At 43.5% G+C, this 23,485-nt stretch overlaps 1 protein-coding gene across 5 annotated transcripts in view; it reads left to right on the top strand.

Annotated features, from left to right (window-relative positions):
* The first annotated feature begins 9,426 nt into the window (after positions 1 to 9,426).
* ATL2 (atlastin GTPase 2) overlaps positions 9,427 to 23,485 on the top strand; it is a 74,941-nt gene continuing 60,882 nt past the window's right edge. For 2 of the 5 annotated variants that reach the window (XM_074396075.1, XM_010337491.3), the window contains exon 1: positions 9,427 to 9,584. In XM_074396075.1, coding sequence (XP_074252176.1) covers positions 9,467 to 9,584 — 118 coding nt within the window. In that variant the 5' untranslated portion in view covers positions 9,427 to 9,466. Of the gene's footprint in view, positions 9,585 to 10,095; positions 10,623 to 23,485 lie in introns of those variants that run through there. The other 3 variants (XM_003926797.4, XM_074396080.1, XM_074396086.1) reach the window with 3 other exon arrangements.

Below are 23,485 nucleotides of genomic sequence, written 5' to 3'. Positions count from 1 at the left end.
CAAACCAGTCTCCTGGACATCCAGAAGCTATGCTTCTAGCTATTTAGTTGTCTGTAGAAGGTGACAATATAGTTTTCAGTGCCTAGCCACAATGCCAGTGTGTTATCTGAAGATACACGGTTAAGAACATGGACTCTCAAAACAGGCAGAACTCGACTGAAATCTCAGCTCTTCAATTTACCAGTCATATGGCCTTGAAGAAATTATGTAACATTTTAAAGCCCCAGTTTCTGTAGAAGGCTGATGGTGAGGATGATGTCAATAATGCAAGTATTTTGTAGATTAAATGAAATTATGAACAGGTATTATTACTAATTGCATTCTTGCTCTTGAATCCCTTCTTAGACTTAAAAGAGCTGCTTTATTGGAGCAATAATCATGATGGCTATCATTTATTGCCATGTGCCAGCACTGGGCTAAATACTTTATCTATGTGATCTATAATCATAATGAACAGGCGTCCCCAAACTTCGGCCTGCGGGCCACATGCGGCCCCCTGAGGCCATTTATCTGGCCCCCCGCCACACTTCAGGAAGGGGCACCTCTTTCATTGGTGGTCAGTGAGAGGAGCACAGTATGTGGCGGCCCTCCAATAGTCTGAGGGACAGTGAACTGATCCCCTGTGTAAAAAGTCTGGGGACGCCTGATAATGAAAAATGCAAGAAAGAGACCTTTACTTTACAGCAGAGGAAACTGAAGGTCAGAGAGGTTAATGATCTTAGTCATAAAACCAAGAGGTAGATAGAGCTGGGGTGTGAACGTCAAAGCTGCCGTTTCTTTCCGCTAAGCCCTACTGATGCTCATGTATCCCAGTTTAAGTCATTGCCCTGCAGGTAAATACAGGTAAGAAGGATCATTATTTTCCTCTTGCATTAATAAGGGACAGCTGTCTATCTCTTGCTCTAGAAAAAAATGGACACCTAATATTAAGCAGTAAGCCCAGGTGGAAACTCATCTACCTCATATGGGGCTAACATATGCCTTTGTAGATGTCCACAAGTCTCAACGTAAATGGCTGTGCCAGAAAGGCATGTGCCCATGTCCAGGCTCCTACAACAAGTATTGGCCCCAGAAACCCTTTATTTTTCTTTTTTTCCCCAAGACAGAGTCTTGCTCTGTTGCCCAGGCTGGAGTTCAGTGACACAATCTTGGCTCACTGCAACCTCTACCTCCTGGGTTTAAGCAATTCTTCTGCCTCAGCCTCCTGAGTAGCTGGGATTACAGGCACGCGCCACCACACCTGGCTAATGTTTGTATTCTTAGTAGAGATGGGGTTTCACCATGTTGGCCAGGCTGGTCTCAAACTCTTGACCTCATGATCTGCCTGCCTTGGCCTCCCGAAGTGCTGGGATTACAGGCGTGAACCACCATGCCTGGCAACCCTTCATGTTCTTAATTTGATTTCCCTTAGAAGGTCTATTCCAATGACCCTGATTCACTAGCTTTGGATATAAAAAAATTGTTCTGCCAATCAATAACTCAGGGTCCCTATTCTATTCCCTTCTATTCTATTTACTTACTTTTCTTCCTTTTTTTTTTTTTTGAGACGGAGTTTTGCTCTTGTTACCCAGGCTGGAGTGCAATGGCATGATCTCGGCTCACTGCAACCTCCGCCTTCTTGGTTCAGGCAATTCTCCTGCCTCAGCCTCCTGAGTAGCTGGGACTACAGGCATGCGCCACCATGCCCAGCTAATTTTTGTATTTTTAGTAGAGACGATGTTTCACCATGTTGACCAGGATGGTCTCGATCTCTTGACCTCGTGATCCACCCACCTCAGCCTCCCAAAGTGCTGGGATTATAGGCGTGAGCCACCGCACCCGGCCTTCTTACTTTTCAAGTACAAAGATAAAGCCAAGACCAGAGTCTGTTTTCTTGTCCACATCTACTCCAGCAGGAATTCCAATTTCCCTCTGTCCCTACAAAATATTTCCTCCCTGTCCACTATCCCAAAGGAAGCTTCACCTGTGGCAAATCAGTTCATTAGCAACAGTCACTGTACAACTTCTGGGACAAATCGATAGTCACTACCCCTTAGGTCAATGGAAGGAGCCTACAGAGACCATCATGAGAATATTGGAGACTGGGTCTAGCTCATTGCTTTTTAGTGCCCCCAGTGCTTCAGGTTCCCAAGGCCAATTTCCCAGCCCTGTTCTGTTTTTTGTAACCTGGGCCTGAAGCAGCTCTGCCTGTGTCCAGAACTACACATAGTCGCAGAGAAACAACTTTTTCATTTCTGTCAACCATCCTTACACATCTTCAGGAGCAATAGTTTGCAAGTATGGTGTAGTTTAAACAAAACTTTCAGGAAACACATCACTGAAAAGATAACAAGGTCTACAGAGATGCAGTTGGCCCCCAACATAGACAGGCTTTTTCATTCTCAGAGTGCAATGTATCTCATTTCAGCCTCAGCAATATCCAACACTTCTATTGATGCCCCTGCTTTATATTTGTCCTTGGCTTTTCCTGCTCTAACCTTGCCCCGTCCATCTTGGTTATCCTAGCCAAGAGAGTGGTTTCCACAAATGGATATCTAAATCTCTACCTCTCACAGGAAGGAACTTTCCTTCTATCTTCTTTTTTTTTTTTTTTTGTCACCCAGGCTGAAGTGCAGTGGTGTGATCTTGGCTCACTGCAGCCTCAACCTCCCAAGCCTCAACCAATCCTCCCACCTTGGCCTCCTCAGTAGCTGGGATTGTAAGTGCATGCCTCCGTGCCTGGAAAATGTTTGTGTTTTTTGGGAGGCAGGGTCTCATTATTTTGTCCAGGTTGGTCTCAAACTCCTTAGCTTAAGGGATCCATCTAACTTGGCTTCCCAAAGTGCTGGAATTATAGGCATGAGCCACCATGCCCGGCCCATTTCTTCTATCTTACACCATCTCCACGAAGGTTAATACAACGTAGGGCAGGTTCTAGTGAGTTCTCATATTCTCAGTACCCTGTGCTTTCCTTTTCTCATAGACTTATAAGAAGGAATGTCTCCCTGGGAGGTGGTAGGGAAAAGTATTCCTTAGGAATCACTGCCTTGTTTCTGGACAGCCAAAAATTAATTTATTAATTAATGCTTTTTGTTTTGAGCTGTGCACCCAGAGTAAGCATTTCTTTTTTTTTAAAATAAGGATTTGAGTCCTCTTGATTCAGGTTTAGTAATCACAGATGGGGGAGAGAGTGGGTTTGGGAGCCAAGATAGGCAGAACACCAAAAAGAGGAGAACACAGAGAAGGAAAAGAAAAGAAACAAAAAGAAAAGAGAAAAGCAAAGCAAAACGCAAAACACACAGGGTAGCAGCCTAGATTAATAGATGAAATTGGATTCCTTAAAACTGAAGGCACAGTAAGGGAAACCATAAGGTCTTTTATTACATATTACATGTAGGACCTTCAATATCTTCCAAAGGAGTGCCTCCACTAAGCATAGAGGGTGATCTGGCTTAGGTGAACACTACAGGTTGGTAAGGATTTAGGTAGCTTTTTACTGTTGTTGACTGTATCAACCTTAATTTAGCAAATGGCTCATGCTTTGCTGTTTGTAAATGGTTTCTTTTTTCTATGTGCCTCAGCAAATGTTTTTTAGTGAGTAAATGACAGTGAATAAATATTTGTAGAACAATCTCTGTAAAGATTTTTGCTCTTCTTTGCCTTCTTCTTTTTCAAATACTATGTTTTTCAGGCCAATGATAAAAGAGAAAGTGTCTTGACAAAGTAAGCTCTCCAAATCATTTATCACAAGGACATACGCAAATATACATCTATATGTATGCATATACACTTACATGCATATATATACTTGCACACACAAACACATACATATTTTAGAAATCTTGAGTCCAAATCAATACTTCCATTTTAGTCCATTCTATAGGGTTCATCTTGACTTCCCTCTTTCTTTTCTTTTTTTTTTTTTGAGACGAAGTGTCATTCTGTTGCCCAGGCTGGAGTACAGCGGTGCGATCTCGGCTCACTGCAACCTCTGCCTCCTGGGCTCAAGCCATTCTCCTGCCTCAGCCTCCTGAAGTAGCTGGGATTACAGGCATATGCCACTGCCCCTGGCTAATTTTTGTATTTTTAGTAGAGATGGGGTTTCACCATATTGGTCAGGCTGGTCTCGAACTCCTGACCTCGTGATCCGCCCACCTCGGCCTCCCAAAGTGCTGGGATTACAGGTGTGAGCCATTGCACCCAGCCCTTTCTCTCTCTCTTTTTTTTAACAGCTGCAAAATGCTTCACTGTGAGTATTTATTATAGTTTATTTAACCAATCACCTAGGGCTGGACATTTAGATAGCTTCTAATATTTTGCAGCTGCTAATAATGCTGCAGTGAATAACCTTGTGCAAATGTCTTATTCTGTATTGTTGAAGGTGCATCTTCAGAGTACATGCCCAGAAGAGAGACTAGTGGGTTGAAATGTAAAAGCAAATGAGGTTTGTTAGATATTGTCAAATTCCTTTCCATAAAGGTTATATACCATTTTGTATTCTCACTAGCAATGTATGAGAGTACCTGTTTCCTCCAGACCCCTGCTGACAGCATGTAATCATAAACTTAAAAAGTGCTTGTCAGGTCAGGCACCATGGCTCACATCTGTAATCCCAGCACTTTGGGAGGCCGAGGTGGGCTGAGCACCTGAGGTCAGGAGTCTGAGACCAGGCTGGCCAACATGGTGAAATCTTGTTTCTACTAAAAATACAACATTAGCTGGGTGTGGTAACAGGCACCTGCAGTCCCAGCTACTCGGGAGGCTGAGGCAGGAGAAGCACTTGAACCTGGGCGGCAGAAGTTGCAGTGAGCCAAGATCATGCTGTTCGCACTCCCGCCTGGGCAAAAAGAGCAAAACTCCACTTAAAAAAGAAGCTTGCCAGGCCGGGTGTGGTGGCTCAAGCCTGTAATCCGAGCACTTTGGGAGGCTGAGGCGGGTGGATCATGAGGTCGAGATCGAGACCATCCTGATCAACATAGTGAAACCCCATCTCTACTAAAAATACAAAAAGTTAGCTGGGCATGGTGGCACGTGCCTGTAATCCCAGCTACTCAGGAGGCTGAGGCAGGAGAATTGCCTGAACCCAGGAGGCGGAGGTTGCGGTGAGCCGAGATCGCGCCATTGCACTCCAGCTTGGGTAACAAGAGTGAAACTCCGTCTCAAAAAAAAAAAAAAAAGAAGTTTGCTAACCTGATGGGTGAGAAATGGTGTCTCAGTGCATTTCTCATTTATTTTATGAGTGAAAATGAACATTTCTCCATATGTTTAATGTCCATTTCTAGAATACTATTTGTGAATTGTCTGTAGATATATTTTTATTTTTTTATTGCCAACATCTTGCTATCTCTCTTAGGCTGGAGTGCAGTGGCAGGATCATGGCTCCCTGCAGCCTCAGACTCCTGGCCTCAAGCAATCCTCCTGTCTTGGCTTCCCATTGTGCCCAATGTCTTTTGCCCATTTTTTTCTTATAGAATTAAAAAAAAATTTTAAGTTGCTTATTTGGCAGAAATAGCTTTTTTTTTTTTTTTTTTTTTTTTTTTTGAGACGGAGTTTCACTCTTGTTACCCAGGCTGGAGTGCAATGGCACGATCTCGGCTCACCGCAACCTCCGCCTCCTGGGTTCAGGCAATTCCCTTGCCTCAGCCTCCTTAGTAGCTGGGATTACAGGCACGAACCACCATGCCCAGCTAATTTTTGTATTTTTAGTAGAGACGGGGTTTCACCATGTTGACCAGGATGGTCTCGATCTCTTGACCTTGTGATTCACCCGCCTCAGCCTCCCAAAGTGCTGGGATTACAGGCTTGAGCCACCGTGCTCGGCCCAGAAATAGCTTTTGATACAGTTTACATTAACTGAAGGCAGAACCTCAGAGTACCTGCTACCGGTAAACTATGAATCTGCCTTCTAGAAATTTATAGTCTATAAGCTGAATAATATCACGGTGGGAATGAGCATAAGCTCTATCTTCAAATGCCAATTCTGCCACGTAGGCAGGTTATTTTACCTCTCAGTGCCTGCAACACCATCTCTAAGATGAAAATAGTATTAGCACTTACCTCTTAGGATTGTCATAAGGATTAAATGACTTAATATACATAAAGTTCTTTGAACAGTGTCTGGAACAGCAAACGTTCCATAAATGGTAGCTATTTACAGTCAAGAAAATACTCTTTGTACATTATTTGATTTGATCCACTAAGAATCCCATGGTTATAAAAAACAAAGACCTAGAGGTTTAGAAGCATTAGGTGAATCAGTGGTAGAATTGTAAACCCTTCATTCATTTATTTATTTACTCACTCATTCATTCCACAGGTATTTATTGAAGCTCTGCTATGTCACAGGCCTGATCTGGGTGCTGATGGTATACCCTGGGCAAGGCAGATCTTTGAGCTCCTTGAGCTCACTCTATTGTGGCGTAGAGGTCTGTGTAGGGTGCGGAAAGAAACAAAAACCACGGAAACCCATTTTGTTGGTGTTGGTCCTTACTTAGGTCTTCAGCACTCACAACAGAGTCAAGACGCATTTGTTAACTGAAAGAATGAAGGAATGAATGACTGAGTGGTGAAAAATGAGGCTCAATATATAGACAAAGCCTAAATTATGAAAGGCCCACCTCGGCCTCCCAAAGTGCTGGGATTACAGATGTGAGCCATGGTGCCTGGCCTGACAAGCACTTTTTAAGTTTATGATTACATGCTGTCAGCAGGGGTCTGGAGGAAACAGGTACTCTCATACATTGCTAGTGAGAATACAAAATGGTATAACCTTTATGAAAAGGAATTTGACAATATCTAACAAACCTCATTTGCTTTTACATTTCAACCCACTAGTCTCACTTCTGGGCATGTACTCTGAAGATGCACCTTCAACAATACAGAATAAGACATTTGCACAAGGTTATTCACTGCAGCATTATTAGCAATTGTCAAGCATTATTAGCAATTGTCAAGTATACTAAAGAGTTCGGACTTCATCCTGAGCAGAAAAATCAACATGATCAGATTTGCATCTAAGAAAACTCCAAAAAGAAAAAGAAGACTGCTGGGTGCGGTGGCTCAAGCCTCTAATCCCAGCACTTTGGGAGGCCGAGGCAGCAGATCACGAGGTCAAGAGATCGAGGCCATCCTGGCTAATATGGTGAAACCCTGTCTCTACTAAAAATACAAAAATTAGCTGGGCGTGGTGGCATGTGCCTGGAGTCCTAGCTATTCAGGAGGCTAAGGCAGAATTGCTTGAACCCGGGAGTCGGAGGTTGCAGTCAGCCAAGATCATACCATTGCACTCCAGTCTGGGCGACAGGGCAAGACTCCATCTCAAAAAAAAAAAAGAAAACTCCAGCTGGTGTCAGTGTGGAGAACCCACAGGAGAAGGAAGAACAGTAGGAAGTTGTTGCAATAAGTCTAGTGGGAGAAAGGAAGGGCCTGACTCAAGAAGGGGCTAAGGAGTTGGACGGGAGATAAGCTGGAGAGAGATTTACAAGTCAGAACTGACTTTACATGGGACTTGCTGGGAGAAGAGGGGAGGGAAGACGGAGAGGTCTGGAGTAACACTGAAGTTTCACTGCGATAAGAACTTGAAGAGGAACTGCTTACTGGGGAAAATGGAGGAAGGATTTTTCAACATATGGATTTGGGGCAATTGTGGGATCAATGCTCACTCACTGTCTTCATCGTGCTTGCATTTGGCTTTTCTACAGTCCTTGGAGTCAGGAGCTGTGGGTCTGTCCAGGGCATGGTAGTAGCAGTGGTGTATGAGATAAACAGAGTCGAACAGCAGAAAGGACATCAGTTAGGAGGCCAATTGGCCGGTGATGTAGCCTTGGGAGTCACCTTCTCTCTCTAGGGGTCCCTAACGGGGGACCGTCAGTGCTAGCTTCACTGTTAATTCTAAATGGAAGTTTAGTCTTTGAAGGCAAAAAACTTCATTTTTTCCAATCTTCTCTGATGTCTAAGATGATACTTGGCATAAAGTAGATCATGGACAATATTAAATAGGTGTTGCGTACAGAAATTATGAAAGGAAATCCATTAGCAAGCATGTAGCTGGTTAGGCTGCCCGAGGGACATTGAACCAGGATACAGGGAGTTAGAAAGTCCAGAAGGAGCTCTAAACCCTTTTCCTCAAAGACAGAAAAATGAAGAAACAAACAACCCTCAAATAGTTCAACAAAAATCCCTCCAGAATGGTATTTTTTTGTGTGTAGGGGATGTGGGTGGGGACGGAGTTTCACTCTTGTTGCCCAGGCTGGAGTGCAATGGCATCATCTCGACTCACTGCAACCTCTGCCTCCCGGGTTCAAGCGATTCTCCTGCTTCAGTCTCCCGAGTAGCTGGGATTACAGGGATGCGCCACCATGCCCGGCTAATTTTGTAGTTTTAGTAGAGACGGGGTTTCTCCATGTTGGTCAGGCTGATCTCGAACTCCTGACCTCAGGTCATCCGCCTGCCTCGGTCTCCCGAAGTGCTGGGATTACAGGCGTGAGCCACCGCGCCAGGCCTAGAATGGTATTTTGAAAGCTTCAGTAACACACGTGCTCTTCTAGAGATCGTGCAGGCTGTGAATTTTAGACTTACGAGAAGACCTGGACAAAACAGGGGTTTGTACACCCGGACATCTGTTTTTACTGGAGAGGAGGAATTTCTAACGCAGCTGGCGCGGTATGGTAAAAATCCAATAGGGATCATGTTTCACAGACGCCTCCGCAGGCTGATTTGTATTTTAAAAAGTGACCTGAACTTTCTTCTGGATGTCACTGGATCCCCAAAAGGTTCATCACAATTAGCAAAGAATCTGCCACGACTCATTTTCCGATTAGAGTGCTTTCTGGCTTGCCTCTGCAAGGTGCTAGGAGTACAGGGTACACTCAGTTGAGAAGATGGGGGAAGGTCTTATAAGTAGATGGGGAGAGAATGCAAACAAATCTTAGGATGGCAGGGGGAGGGGAAGCAACAGTAGGGACCTGGGAGAGGAGAGAAGATCAAGAGGAAACGCTGGGCACTGGCAACAGCTTGTGGGGTGGGTGGGAGAGAGGAGGGGAATGGCTGTGAGGAGGAGGGGGCGATGAAAAGGAGAGAAGGGGTGCGAAAGCCCCCTCACATGCAGGACGCACGAATCAATGATTAGAAATGTAAAGCGAAATTGGAGGGAGGGACTTAGTTCTCTGGAGATCCCTTCGGCGTTTGCACAGCCTGGCCCAGCGCTAAGGGGGGTGTGGTGCTGAGCTCAGGGAGGTGGGCGTGTGAGACGGCGGCGGCGGGGACACCCCCGCCCCAAGCTGACTGGAGCGGGGGAGAAGGAACTGCAGGCGGGCAGGACGGGGGCGGAGCGAGCGGGCGCTGGGCGGGGCGTGGGCGGACGGAGGGCGAGGAGATACGTGCGAGGGCGGCGTTAGGACCCGCCGGCGGCCCCACCGGCTCCCGGGAGGTTGATAAAGCGGCGGCGGCGTTTGACGTCAGTGGGGAGTTAATTTTAAATCGGTACAAGATGGCGGAGGGGGACGAGGCAGCGCGAGGGCAGCAGCCGCACCAAGGGTTGCGGCGCCGGCGGCGGACCAGCGACCCAAGCGCCGCGGTTAACCACGTCTCATCCACGACCTCCCTAGGTACGGGCCAGCGGGGCAGAGGCCGCGGGGCCCTGGTGGGGAGAGGACGCTCGCTGCTCTGGCTCGCGGGCACCCGCCGCAGGCGGCGGGGTCGGAGTCCGCGACTGTCTCTGGTCTCCTCCCGCCGCCGCGCCTGCCCGCCGGGCCTAGCCCCAGCCGCGCCCCGCGTTCCCGCAGCGCGCGGCCTGAAAGGGCGGCCGACGGGACCCGGCTCCCGTAGCTGCTGGAGAATCAGCGGCGCGCGCGTCTGCGCCCGGCCCGGCCCCCTGCCCGCCAGTCCGCCGCGTGGCTGCCGCCGCGTCCACCCCGACCTGAGGGGGCGGCCTTGAGCCGTGGCCGCTTGCCCCGGGCGCTGGGAGGTCGGCTGCGGCGCCGCTCCGGCCCGCGATCTCCGGATGCGGCGGGGCGACCCGCTAGCTGGCGGGCGCTCCCTGGCCTGGGTCGCTTGCGCGGACAAGGAGGAATGGGTGGCCGGGGCGCGATGGGCCCCGCGGAGGATGAGGTCGCGCGGGGAGCGGACACCTTGTTGCCGGGTCCGAAAGCTCCTTAGACACCCTCGCTGGAGGGAACCGCAGTTCTCAGGCCAGGGTTCTGCCCCGGGCTCGCGTTTCGGGGCTCTTCGGCCCCCGAACCCATTCGCGCGGGTTGCGCGTGGCTAGAGTGCAAGTCTAGGTTTTCGTGTCAAACTGGGGTAAAGAGCCGTTTACGAGTCACTTGGACGGTAGTAAGGCCTGATCACTCTGCAAGTGTCTGTGGTGTGAAGTCACCTGATCCTTGGCTCCCTGGTTTTGCTGAATGTGAGCTCTTACTGTACGTGTACAAGGAGCGCCCCTGCCCCCTCGAAGACGCAGTTGCGTTGGCAGCCCAGTGTTGTGTATCCCTCTCACTCATAACACCCCTATTTATAGGAGTTTAGCATTTGATCTCTTACTGTGGTGCGAATTGATCGCATGAAATTCTGATTGAAAATTTTGATGGTACTTAAGAAAGGCATAAAGTTTTTTCAAAGGTTTATAAATAGTACAAGCCTACGGTTTGGTAAGTACGGCCAAGTTAAGAGTTTATTATTAAATACACTAAATACGAGCTTGTGTCTTAAGATTCTTTTTTTTTTTGCAGTCTGTAAAGGTTTTGCTGGATAAGATGTAAAACATTTTGGTATTATATTAACCACAAGGACTCACTTTAATAGGAAAGTTTATTTGAAACATACTTCATCATTCCTGGTAGTCCTTGGCGCATGTCAGAGGTGATGACAGACTGGAGTTTTGCTAAGGGGAAAATAAAAGGAAATAAAGCTTATTTTATTATTGTGCGCCAACCAAAACACTTGATAGAACTGTACAATGGTAACACTATGTAGAATAAAACACTATCAAAGAAGTGAGCCTTCGCCTTAGATCTCTGCTGGTTGGATTTCTCAAGTAATTAGTTGCTTTGGAGTGAGGATGGTTTAATTTCGATCTTTTTGTTGGACCCTAGGGGAGGAAGTGTGTGTGCTTTTCTGTCTTTCCTTTTTTTCGGGTTAAGCGTTTTAGATACAGTTTCAAAATATTCTGTATATTTACCTTATTAGAAGAAACAAATTTATACTTTAGTGTTGGTTATGAACGTCGTTTTTGTGCTGTGGTACCTTGAGAAGAGATGATACTCTTCAGACTGTTGTTAAAATAGGGCCCACCATTTATTATTTAATAAATGCTTTTGTCTGCTACTCATACGTTTTTGTCCCCCACCCCTTTTTTTTTTGGATGGGGCAGGAAGACCTTCACTTGATAATTCCTAGCAAATGATTGCCTAAAACAGCCCCTGTACCTGCTAATTTACTCCGAGTCACTCTTTAATGAATTAAAAACTAAATGAATTTGGTAGAATTTGTGTTTAAAATAAGAAGAAACGGCTGTGAATGAACAGGGACTCATTTATTTTTGACTGTGTAGAAACTCTTTGTCTCCCTCTGCTTCCTGGAGAAATAAACTTCAGAAACCAAGTTGGGGTGAGTCAAGTGTCACTTCAGGAGTTTAGTGTTAGCAAGATGCTTTGTGTTTATCCTTTTTAGGAATGTTGGATCTTTTTTTTTTTCTTTTCTTTTTTTTTTTTTTGAGACGGAGTTTCGCTCTTGTTACCCAGGCTGGAGTGCAATGGCGCGATCTCGGCTCACCACAACCTCCGCCTCCTGGGTTCAGGCAATGGTCTCCTGCCTCAGCTTCCTGAGTAGCTGGGATTACAGGCACGCGCCACCATGCCCAGCTAATTTTTTGTATTTTTAGTAGAGACCACCATGTTGACCAGGATGGTCTCGATCTCTTGATCTCGTGATCCACCCACCTCGGCCTCCCAAAGTGCTGGGATTACAGGCTTGAGCCATCGCGCCCGGCCGGAATGTTGGATCTTTAGAAAGCAAACAAGTTGATAGGATTCTGTAGATATGATTAAATCTATTTAGTAAAGTGTTTTAAAATTCTTGGAAATTATATAGGGAGAAAGAGCTGCCTTACAGTAAAGATATTATAGGAAAAATGAACCATGAGTGAAAATAAGATTATGGCCTTAAGTCAAGTACACGTAGGTGTATTTCAGGATTTATTTTTTTGTGACTGTATTGTAACTTTAACGTTTTGGAATATTCACAAGTATAAGTAACTTTCTTGAAATTGTTAGACCTTTTCCAAAATTATGCTTTTTCCACAATTGGTATTAGGCAGCTGCAAAGAGTACCAAGAGACTGATTAACTAGTCTGATGATGCTGGAGTTCAACATACATTTTTTAAATTTTGGGACTTTATAGCAAGATGTCTTAAAAAATTGCTGATGCTCATTTGGAAGACCTGTTTGACACACAATTGTAAGCAAAACTGTTTGGCAGGCTCTTTAGAGCCAGAAACGTAAGGGATAGGAGTAGAAGTTAAACTTTTTTTGGTAATAGTGGTTTAGAGCTTTACAGAACAAGGATTTTCTCCAGATAGGTGCAGGGAAGTAGCCCTTTTCTTTCCTTTCTTTATGTTTTTTTTTTTTTGGAGACGGAGTCTTGCTCTGTCACCAGGCTGGGTGGAGTGCAGTGGCACGATCTCCACTCACTGAAACCTCCGCCTTCCGGTTTCCAGTGGTTTTCCTGCCTTAGCCTCCTTAGTAGTTGGGACTACAGGCATGTGCCACCACGCCCAGCTAATTTTTGTATTTTTAGTAAAGACAGGGTTTCACCATGTTGGCCAGGATGGTCTCGATCCCTTGAGCTTGTGATCCTTCTGCCTCAACCTCCCAAAGTGCTGGGATTACAGGCGTGAGCCACACTGTACCTGGCCAAAGTGTAAAATGGTATTCTGATTTTGTAGACATTTTGGGTTTTCAAAGTCCAGGTGTACTGTTTACTTTCTAGAAAATTTGGGTGTTATTTAAGAAACGTAGATGTGAACATAGAATAACTGAACTTGATCCCACAGTGAATTCGTTAGTAGGTTTTTTCCTATTCTTTAGTCCTCCACACCACACATGATACAGAACACTTGAGGGCTTTCTCTATGTCTTTAAAAATGGATAGTAGGAAGAAAATGCCAATCTGAAAATATGATGGCAATAGGATAATACTTGGTAGATTTAAGTCGAACAATTAGTAAAGGAAGCAAAACAGTTCTGTTATGGACATGGAGAAACATGAAGTCTTCAGAAGGGCAAAACCAAAATAACTTTTACAAATGATTGTCCAAGTTATGGTAAAGATATCTTTGTGTGCTTGGGTGTAGTATACACATATTGCTAAGCTTGGATACAGTTTTGTAAAAATGTGTGTATTTAAGTAGCCAGCTTCACTACCTACTCTGAGACAAATGGCTGTGTGGTATATGGTCTGATGATAGTTACGAGAAACAACTTTTAAGTCATCCAAGACTAACATCCTCTATTTTCTCAAGAAGGTAATATGTACTTTTGACTTACTTTGGATTTGGTCTTCTGACCCGTACAAGTAGAATCTAGGGGATTCCTTTGCTAAGCTACTAGCTTAATAAAAGTTATTCACATAACTCCTGTTCATACAACTTTATAATTGGCACCCAAACAACTACTTAGTGGCTAGCTGGATATTCTGTTGGCCAGTAACTCTAATAACTTGTTGGAGAAGTATGTAACAGGTGCAAGATACTTTTCTAAGGCCTCTAGTACATTTTATCTTTATTGCAAAGATGCTCTGATTGTGGTGGCAATGCTTCTTTAGTCATAGGGAGGATAATGTAGTAGAAAAAGAACAAGGAATCAAATGAGTGGTTTTACTTAAGCTATCTGAACCTTGAGCCGTCATGTTTAGTAGTGATGATAATCCCGTAACAGGGCTGTCATGGGAAACAGATGATCGGGTGCAAGTGTTTTGTAGTACTTTATAGTTTGTAAAGCAGTCTTAAGACACAGTAACATGTATGTAAGCATGTGCCAGTGTGACTACTTGTGTTATTATGCAATTATATGAAATGCGTATATTTGCAATAAAAAGTTACGATTTTTTCCCATAATGTGGATAGAGATTTAGTTTGGCCAAGGGTGGTAGGCAAGTTTTAAACTTTATTTGTAAAATGCTGATAATATGTTCATGATAGGCTTATTTTAAGTGTCAAATGTGTTAAAAGTACTTAACCCACTGCCAAGTATTCTGTTGAAGGTAGTTGTTACTAAAATGGGTGGTTATTTAAGAATAAATAAACTTTGAACTAAAAATAGACTTTGAACTAAAAAATGATTTTCAAAATACGCAACTTGGAAGGTGTTTGTTCAGTTTTAACATAAAATGTGATTATGTATTCATGCTTCTTAGCTATCTTCATTTTAATAAACGTGCATTTTAGATAATCCTGTGGCAAAGTAGTTATGGAATTATTTCAATTACAGGATTTCATATGAGTTAATTTTGTATTTTAAGGTTATGGCAGCTTCCAAGTACAGTTGTCCCTTGGCATCCATGGGAGGTTAGTTCCAGGACCTCCCTCTGATGACAGAATGCAAGGATGCTCCAGTCCCTGGTGTAACATGGTTTATTTGCAATTTATAATTGGCACCCAAACAACCACTTAGTGGCTAGCTGGATATCCTGTTGGCCAGTGACTCTAATAACTTGTTGGAGAAGTATGTAACAGGTGCAAGATACTTTTCTAGGGCCTCTAGTACATTTTATCTTTATTGCAAAGATGGTGCAATAAAGATGGTGTAGTATTTGCATATAATCTATGTGTATCCTCCCATATACTTTAATCTCTAGATTATAATACCTAATACGATGTAAATCATGGTTATACTGTATGTTTAGGGAATGATAAGAGCAATGTGTTCAGTACAGATGCAATTAAAATTTTTTTCTATTCTTGGTTGGTTGAATTAATGGATGTAGAACTCACAGATGTGGACGGCTAACTTGACTGTATAGTGCATTGGCTTTTCAAACAGTAAATCTGCAAAATCTAATTTGGGTCTGTTATGCACAGGATTGCCAAAAAAAAAAAAAAACAAAAACCAATTAACTTGAAGCCACACTAACATTGAGTCTCATACAAATCTTATTTTCCCCTTCATTTAAGCCTTTACAATAGGGTCATGGACAGCGATAAGAATTACATCCATCTTTAACATTTTAACTTGAGTTCTGTAAACTTTCTATGACTTTTGGAATGGATTTAGAATGGAGACTTGGATTTTAATACTAGGTCTATAATGTTTTTATTTATTTAATTTTTTTTAAGACAAGAGTCTCGCTCTGTTGCCCAGACTGGAGTGCAGTGGCGTGATCTTGGCTCACTGCAATCTCTGCCTTGTGGGTTCAAGTGATTCTCTTGCCTCAGCCTTCTGAGTAGTTGTGACCACAGGTGCATGCCACGACGCCCAACTAATATTTGTATTTTCAGTGGAGATGGGGTTTCACCATATTAGCCAGGCTGGTCTTGAAATCCTGACCTCAGGTGATCTACCTGCCTTGGCCTCCCAAAGGTCTGGGATTATAGGCATGAGCCACTGCACCGGGCCTGGGTCTGTAATGTTTTTCTGTAACTTTTTTTTGCCTTCCTGGTGGTTAATACCTACCCTAGCAAACTTAGTCTTTATTTTTAAGATGGAGTCTTGCCCTGTCACCTAGGCTGGAGTAAATGGTGCGATCTCGGCTCATTGTAACCTCTGCCTCCCAGGTTCAAGCGATTCTCTGCCACTGGGGGCACTGCTGTAGAAACATAGGGCGGTGGCCGGAAAGGTGGCAATGCCGGGGTGTTAGTTAATTGGGGCTAATCAGGGTTGTTATATTGGGCAGCTGCCTCTTCCAGATCTGCTTGATCGGCGGGATTTAGTTGATCATCCTGACTACCCGAGTTATGGAAGGTTTTAGAATTAGCAAGCAAGGGCAAATGTTGGGGCGGAGTATGCGCCCGAGAATGAGGACTTTGAATGGGGGGGTCCGTAAGGGTTGCAAGGTTGGGGTACAGTGAAGACTGCCCTGTATTATCTGAACCAATGTCAATTGCAACCGAGGGGCAGGTAGAAGGGGCCCTAGAGGGAGGGCGAGAGGAGGCCTTTTCAGAGGTGGTAATTGTTACAGGGGCTTGTCTAGATGGAGGTCGGGAGTGGCTAATAAGAATTTTGTGACCCTCCTTGCAGAGGCGTTGAATGTCAGGGGAGTCGCCCTGATTAGTAAGGACGTCCCTTATTAAATTATAATAATTAAAAGTGGTGATCGGAATAGTCTCAGGACCAAAAACACGGTAATAGTCGTTCAGACAATCACCAACACGTCCCCAAACACGGGAGTCAATAGACCCTTCCTGGGGGAACCATGGACATGTTTTAAAAATGAAACTAAAAAAGGAGACAAGGTCTTTCTTGCGAACCCGAATTCTACGCACCTTGAGAGATTCCTTTAACTGACTTATAAAGAGATCATTTTCACTGTGTGAAGATGCTTGTCTCATGATTGGGTCTTACCTGAGTAATGCCGCTGTCGAAATGAGGAACGAACTCCAGGAGTCGGCTCGCGGTCGGGTGGTCCGCGGTGCTCCGTGCGGGGAATCGGTTAATCGGGACGGCCGTGCAGGGAACCGGTTACAGGGGACGGCGGTCCACGGAGGCCGGCATCGAGCCCCACGTCTGGGCGCCACTTGCTTTGTCCTGCAGAGCAACAAACAGGAACCTGAGCAAGCCTGTTGTGGATGAGAAAGGGATGGGACAAGAGGCGCGAAGAATGGCAGCAAGACAAAAGTTCTGATCAAGCTGCAAAGTTTATTTCAAAATGGGTTCCTTATATAGGGAGGGGAGAGGGTAGAGAGGGGAAAGGGGAAGTAGTTCTGATAGGCTGGGAGACGAGTGTTTAGCTCATGATCAGCTACCCCATTGGTGCAGCCATGCATGTTCTGTGCGTGATCAGGTCCTCCATTGGTGGCCCTGAGGCATGTCTTGCCCGTGATCAGGTCCTCCATTGGTGGCTCTGAGGCATGTCTTGCCTGTGATCAGGTCCTCCATTGGTGGCCCGCCACCACGCCCGGGGCATGCTTTTGGCGGGGAGGGCTGATGCAACCTTTTGTTCCAAATGCATCAGCTTAGCCTGGGTTCCCAACAATTCTCCTGCCTCAGCCTCCTGAGTAGCTGGGATTACAGGCACCCACCACCTTGCCTGGCTAATGCTTTGTATTTTTAATAGAGACAGGATTTCTCCATGTTGGTCAGGCTGGTCTCGAACTCCCGACCTCAGGCGATCCGCCTGCCTCAGCCTTCCAAACCGCTGGGATTACAGGCATCAGCTACTGTGCCTGGCAGTTATTGGAGTACTTTTAAAAAGTCGTGTTGGCCTGGCACAGTGGCTCACGCCTATAATCCTAGCACTTTGGGAGGCTGAGGTAGGCGGATCACAAGGTCAGGAGATTGAAACCTTTTTGGTTAACACGGTGAAACCCCATCTCTACTAAAACCCCATCTCTACTAAAAGTACAAAAAAATTAGCAGGGGTGTGGTGGCATATGCCTGGAGTCCCAGGTACTCAGGAGGCTGAGGCAAGGAGAATTGCTTGAATCCAGGAGGGAGAGGTTGCAGTGAGCTGAGACTGCACCATTGCACTCTGGCCTGGGTGACAGAGTGAGACTCCGTCTAAAAAAAAAAGTTGTTTTAAATTGTTATGATATGTTGATTGTTTATTCCTATCTCTTTTTATTGTCAGAGAGTGGGCATCTATTTCAGTGTATAGTAGTGTGGTAGAAGAAAAGCAAGCTTTAGGAGCTGGGCTCAGAGCTCTACAAACAAGTTTTAGTTTCCTGAAGTAAAAAAGCTACCTGAAAAAATTTTAAGATTAACAGATGACATCTTGGCTATGTGAGGTGTCTCCTGCGTCTGATCCCAGCACTTTGGGAGGCTGAGGCTGCAGGATGCAGATGAGCCTGGGAGACACAGTGAGACTGTCTCTTAAAAACATAATAATAGTAATAAAGATGTCTTAAAGCATTTGGGGTGCACCGAGTGCACAAAGTTATCATCTCTTCTTTTGAGAGTAGGACATGAAGGGGCTGGGATTAGTTTTCTTTTGGTAGTAGAAGCGGGAATAAGACAGGCAAATAGAGGACGATACTTAGACAAAGAATTAGCTTTTTTCTGTTGATATTTTTAGTTGGCATACTGTGTACCTACCTTATAAAAGGGCTTTTGAGCTGCTTGTAGTGAATACCTGCATAAAATAGTATGAACAGATGCTTGTTGTAAGCTTTTTAGTAGATCATATTTCATGCATATTTGTGAGTTAAGTTTATCATTAAGCTTATGTGTTCTCAAGTAGAAATTGCCGTGTGCTAGAGAGTTGTTGAGGAACATGGAAGAAGGAAGCTTTGCCACACTTTGAAGAATGAGTAGATAATAGCAAAGTATAGGCTGTGCCACTAGTTTGAAGATAAAAAGATAGGTGGTATTTTGGTAACCTTTTTTATGAGATAATTTAAGCATTTGACCCTGATTTCTAAGAATTTTCAATCTAAAAGAGATGCTTAAAAATATTTAAAAGCAATTGGATAGAGGCAACTGAAAGACCAAATGATATTAGATCATGTTTAGTAAGAAAAGGAATGGGGCTATTTTTCTCTAGCCAAATAAAGCAAAGACTTGGTTTAAATAACTGGATAATTCCTGGAAAAATTGTCTGAGAGGATCTCAAAATGTGACTTAAAAACTGTGCTGCTGTCTCCTTTCTTCCTCCTGTTTTTGAGCATGTGTATTTATTTACTACAAGCAATCCTGACATGTAGCCTCAAATTGCCAAACTAGAGAGAGGGGACAAAGGGAGAGTATAGTGCGAAGCTCTGACTTTATCTTTGTTTTTTTCAAATTAGTCACATTTTATCTACTTGGAAAAATGTTTATTTGTCGCTTTTTGGCATCATTCCCTTCTTTTCACAGCTGCTGTTGTAGTAGGAATTTTGTCTGTATTGAGCCAAGTCTGGAATTTGAGTGGATACTTCTCTGTCTCTCTCTCTCTCCCTCTCTCCCTCCCTCCCTCTCTCTCTCTCTCCCTCTTTCCCTCCCTCCCTCTCTCCCTCTCTCCCTCTCTCCCTCTCTCTCTCTCTCTTTTTTTGAGACAGAGTTTTCCTCTTGTTGCCCAGGCTGGAATGCAATGGTATGATCACAGCTCACTGCAATCTCAGCCTCCCAGATTCAAGCCATTCTTCTGCCTCAGCCTCCAGAGTAACTGGCATTTTAGGCACATGTCACCACTCCCAGCTAATTTTTTGTATTTTTAGTAGAGACAGGGTTTCACCATATTGGCAAGGCTGGTCTTGAACTCCTGACCTCAGGTGATCCACCCGCCTTGGCCTCCCAAAGTGCTGAGATTACAGGTATGAGCCACTGCGCCTCGCCTTCTCTTTTTTTAAACTGCTGCTGTACCAGTCATCTGAGGTAGAGAGATTTGGCAAAATGGAACTTAGTGTCTAATTTCCAGAGGATTGGCATAAAGCTTTTAAAATTTGTCGTGATAGCCCTATTTGATCTAAATATTCCAAATTTAAATATTCTAAGTGCGTGTGTGTGTGTGTGTGTGTGTGTGTGTGTGTGTGTATATGTATGTGTATATGATTCCCTTGCCAACTGGCTATCCCAAATTTCGTAGCTCTTTTATGGGCTTGATTTTTTTTTTTTTTTTTAAAAAGACAAAGTCTTACTATGTCATCCAGGCTGGAGTGCAGTGGTGCAATCTTGATTCACTTCAACCTTGCCCAAGTGATTCTCTTGCCTCAGCCTTCTGAGTGGCTGGGATTACAGGTGTGTGCTACCATACCTGGCTAATTTTTTGTATTTTTAGTAGAGACAAGGTTTCAGTAATTTGGCCAGGCTGGTTTTGAACTCCTGACATTGTGATCCGCCTGCCTCGGCTTCCCAAAGTGCTGGGATTATAGGGGTGAGCAACCACGCGAGGCTTATGGGCTTGATATTTTACAACTTTTACAAAGTTATTTTTTTGGGGCCTAAAAGAGAATACTTAAGATATATGCCTGTGTCAAGGAAACCTTCTCTGTTTTTTTTTGATGAATGCTTGATCCCTGTGTTACAAAATCTTGGAGATCTTGGAGTCATTGTACTAAAAATACTTCCGGAAATAGGAATGTAGTACAATGTTGCTTTATAAGGCATGTAAGAAAAGTGAACGTCCCTTATAACAAATACGGAATAATGTAGCGTTATCTTTGGCCTTAGGCTGAAGAATGTTTAAGAACTAGCTCTTCCATTTTTACTGTCACCTCTTGACTTTGGGCTTCTCACTTTATATCCAGGCTCTTGAGATTCCCTTATATATGCTTTGCTCATTACACTTTGAGTTTCTTACTCATCACTTTGAGTTTATCTCTTCAACACAGCTTGATTCTATCACTCCTGTACTCCAAAATTGTCAGTGGTACTCTTCAGGGATGATGTCCAGCATTCTCAGACTATAATTTTAAAGTCAGCCTTAATCTGATCTTCAGGGTTTAAGAGATACAGCCATCTCCAGAATGTCTTTATTGATAACCCTAGTTTGGATAATCCAAAAAGGGCTGCTTTTTTGCTCAAATGGCATTTCCTTTAAATTACAATATCCTTTTATACTTGTTTGTGTTAGAACTGTTAAGCGTAAGGACTGTTATTTTTGAATTGTACTTCTCTGTCTAGCATAGAACCTTGCTATCTGGTTTCCAGTATGAAGTAGGTAGGGTGGGATGCCTTCCTCAGTAATTCGTGACACATTGGGTAGTAGGTATACTGAGAATTGTTGGAGTCAGCGAATAGGAAACAGTGAGTTACACATTTGCTTATATTTAAACATATATACATATCTTGCCAAAGATGGGCAAATATACTTTCATTGCATCTTATATTAAATTAAATTAATTATTTAATTAATTTAAGTTGGAGTTTCGCTCTTGTTGCCCAAGCCGGGTTGCAGTGGTGCGATCTCAGCTCACTGCAACCTCTGCCTCCCGGGTTCAAGCGATTCCTGCCTCAGCCTCCTGAGTAGCTGGGATTACAGTTGCACGTCACAATGCCTGGCTAATTTTTTGTATTATTAGTAGAAACGGGGTTTCACCATGTTGGCCAGGCTGGTCTCGAACTCCTGACCTTGTGATCTGCCCACCTTGGCCTCCCAAAGTGGTGGGATTACAGGCATGAGCCACCGCGCCTGGCCTGCATCTTATATTTTAAAGGTATGCAGTTTAAAACTTGTCCTTCTAGAAAGTTTGTGAAGACAAAATTGTTCCACCAGGTATTGGGAGACTGTAAAGAATTTGCTGACTGTATAAGTAAGTACTAACTAGGAAATATTTGGAAAAATAGCTGTATGCCAAGATTTGTTATAAAGATGAGAAATAACCCCTTCCTCCCACCTTTTTAATTAACAGCTTGTATTTTTGGTAACTTTCAGGTTTCTAGAAATAAGTGCACATAAGATTTCAGATCTGAGTTTATTCAGCAAACATGCTCATTTGATAATAAAGATACAGATTGGCTTATTTGGAAGATGATGTATTTTGACAATTACAAAGACCTGGTTGTGCATCCTGAGTTGATTACTTACAAAATGTGTATCCTTGCAGATTGGTTTATCTGAGCTTCAGTGTCCTCCTTTATGAAAACAAGGAAACTCATAGCTACCTCATAAAGTGATTTTGAGGTTTAAAGAGATAATAGGCATATAGTAGACACTCTGTGTTTTTCACTCTTCTGTAGCAAAAGCTACAACACCTAAAATTATTTCATACAGTAAATTGTTTTGAGGGATGGGAAAATTGCTAATAAATATTTTCCTCTCTTCCCCCAGATGTCCACTTCTTTCAATTATTTGTGCTAATGTCTTCTTGTAGGAGAAGTTATCTCTGACTATTCTGTTATAAAATGACAACTCCTGCTTCCATTTCCCTTGGCTTGCTTTACTTTTCTCTGTAGCTCTTAACACTAGCTGACGTTATTTCTGTTTTCTGTTGCTCTGTCTTTAGGATGTAAGCTCTTAAGGGCAGGATTTTTGTTGTTAGTTTTGTTTACTATTGAATCTGTAGTTCTCAGAACCGTGTTAGAGGTGTTCAGTGACTGTTGATTGAAAGAATAAAGATGTGTGCATCTCTAATTCTAGACCTTTTACCCCTTGTGTCAGAATTGCCATGGTGCTCGTTAGTGAGGTGCTTGTTAAAAATGTAGATTTCTGGACTCCATGGATCAGCGGAATCAGACTCTGGAGGTGGGGGTTTAAGAATCTATATTCTTAGCCAGTTATCTAGGTGGTGTTTTTTTTTTTTTTTTTTTTTTTTTTTTTTTTTTGTTTGTTTGTTTATTTTTGAGACAGAGTCTCGCTGTGTTGCCCAGGCTGGAATGCAGTGGCACAATCTCAGCTCACTGCAGCCGCCACCTCCTGGGTTCAAGCGGTTCTCTGCCACAGCCTCCCAAGTAGCTGGGATTGCAGGGGCCCACCACCAAGCCCAGCTAATTTTTTGGTATTTTTAGTAGAGACGGGGTTTTACCATGTTGGCCAGGCTGGCTTTGAACTCCTGACCTCGTGATCCACTCACCTTGGTTCCCAAAGAGATGGCATTACAGGCAGGAACCACCCAGATGGTTCTTACACTCTAATGGGTGTGAGACTCACTGTTTTACAGTGTGGCTGTGGCTCATTAAATACTGACAGTATAACTCAGTCATAGGCCCATGATAAATAAATTACAAATGTGTCGTTTATTCTTTAGTAAGCAGTTTTTTTTTCCTCTGTGATATGGTAAGGAAGGGTTATGTGTATTTGTAATTGTGATTATTTTGGTTAGTCTAGTTTTTCCCCAAAAATCCAGTTTAATCTGGAACTTAAGGGAGCTAGATACCTCAAGTTTCAGATGTTAGTGAATCCACCTTTCCCAAGCAAAAACAAGCCCTTTAAACACACTCTTATTCTGTGCTTGTAATTTTTTACTCATAAGAATCGATGAGCTAATATTAGGAATTTATTTTAAATGATAAACATCATTATGTAGACTGATGTGAGTCTCTTTACTTTCTAGGGCTGTATCACTGGGGAACAATGATTGATCTGTTGAAGAATTATCCTATAAAATTGAAAAGCAGTTTAGTATAGTGGAAACAGCATGGGCTTAAAAGATAGAAATCTTGATGCATACACTACCTTTTAGCTGTAGAATCTTAAATAATTTTTTTAAAAACTTCTTTGAATTTACACATTTATTTCCTGTCTCATAATCATGAATTTCTCTAGGATATAAACAACTTACCTAAAAAATAGTAAAGTAAGAAAGTTTCAATATTGTGTACTCTCATTCTTTAAAAATGAGAAATGGGGCTAATAGCTAAGTTACTGGGTTGTTGAGAGGATTATTTCATTGAGTCTTTTCAGTAACTGTTAAGTTCTCTTCCCTGTCTGTGGAAGTAGATTTTG

Source organism: Saimiri boliviensis, chromosome 1 (genome assembly GCF_048565385.1).
Source record: "Saimiri boliviensis isolate mSaiBol1 chromosome 1, mSaiBol1.pri, whole genome shotgun sequence".
NCBI lineage: Eukaryota > Metazoa > Chordata > Mammalia > Primates > Cebidae > Saimiri > Saimiri boliviensis.
The sequence above is the reverse complement of the archived record's forward strand: the minus strand, read 5'-3'. Positions and strand labels throughout refer to the sequence as shown.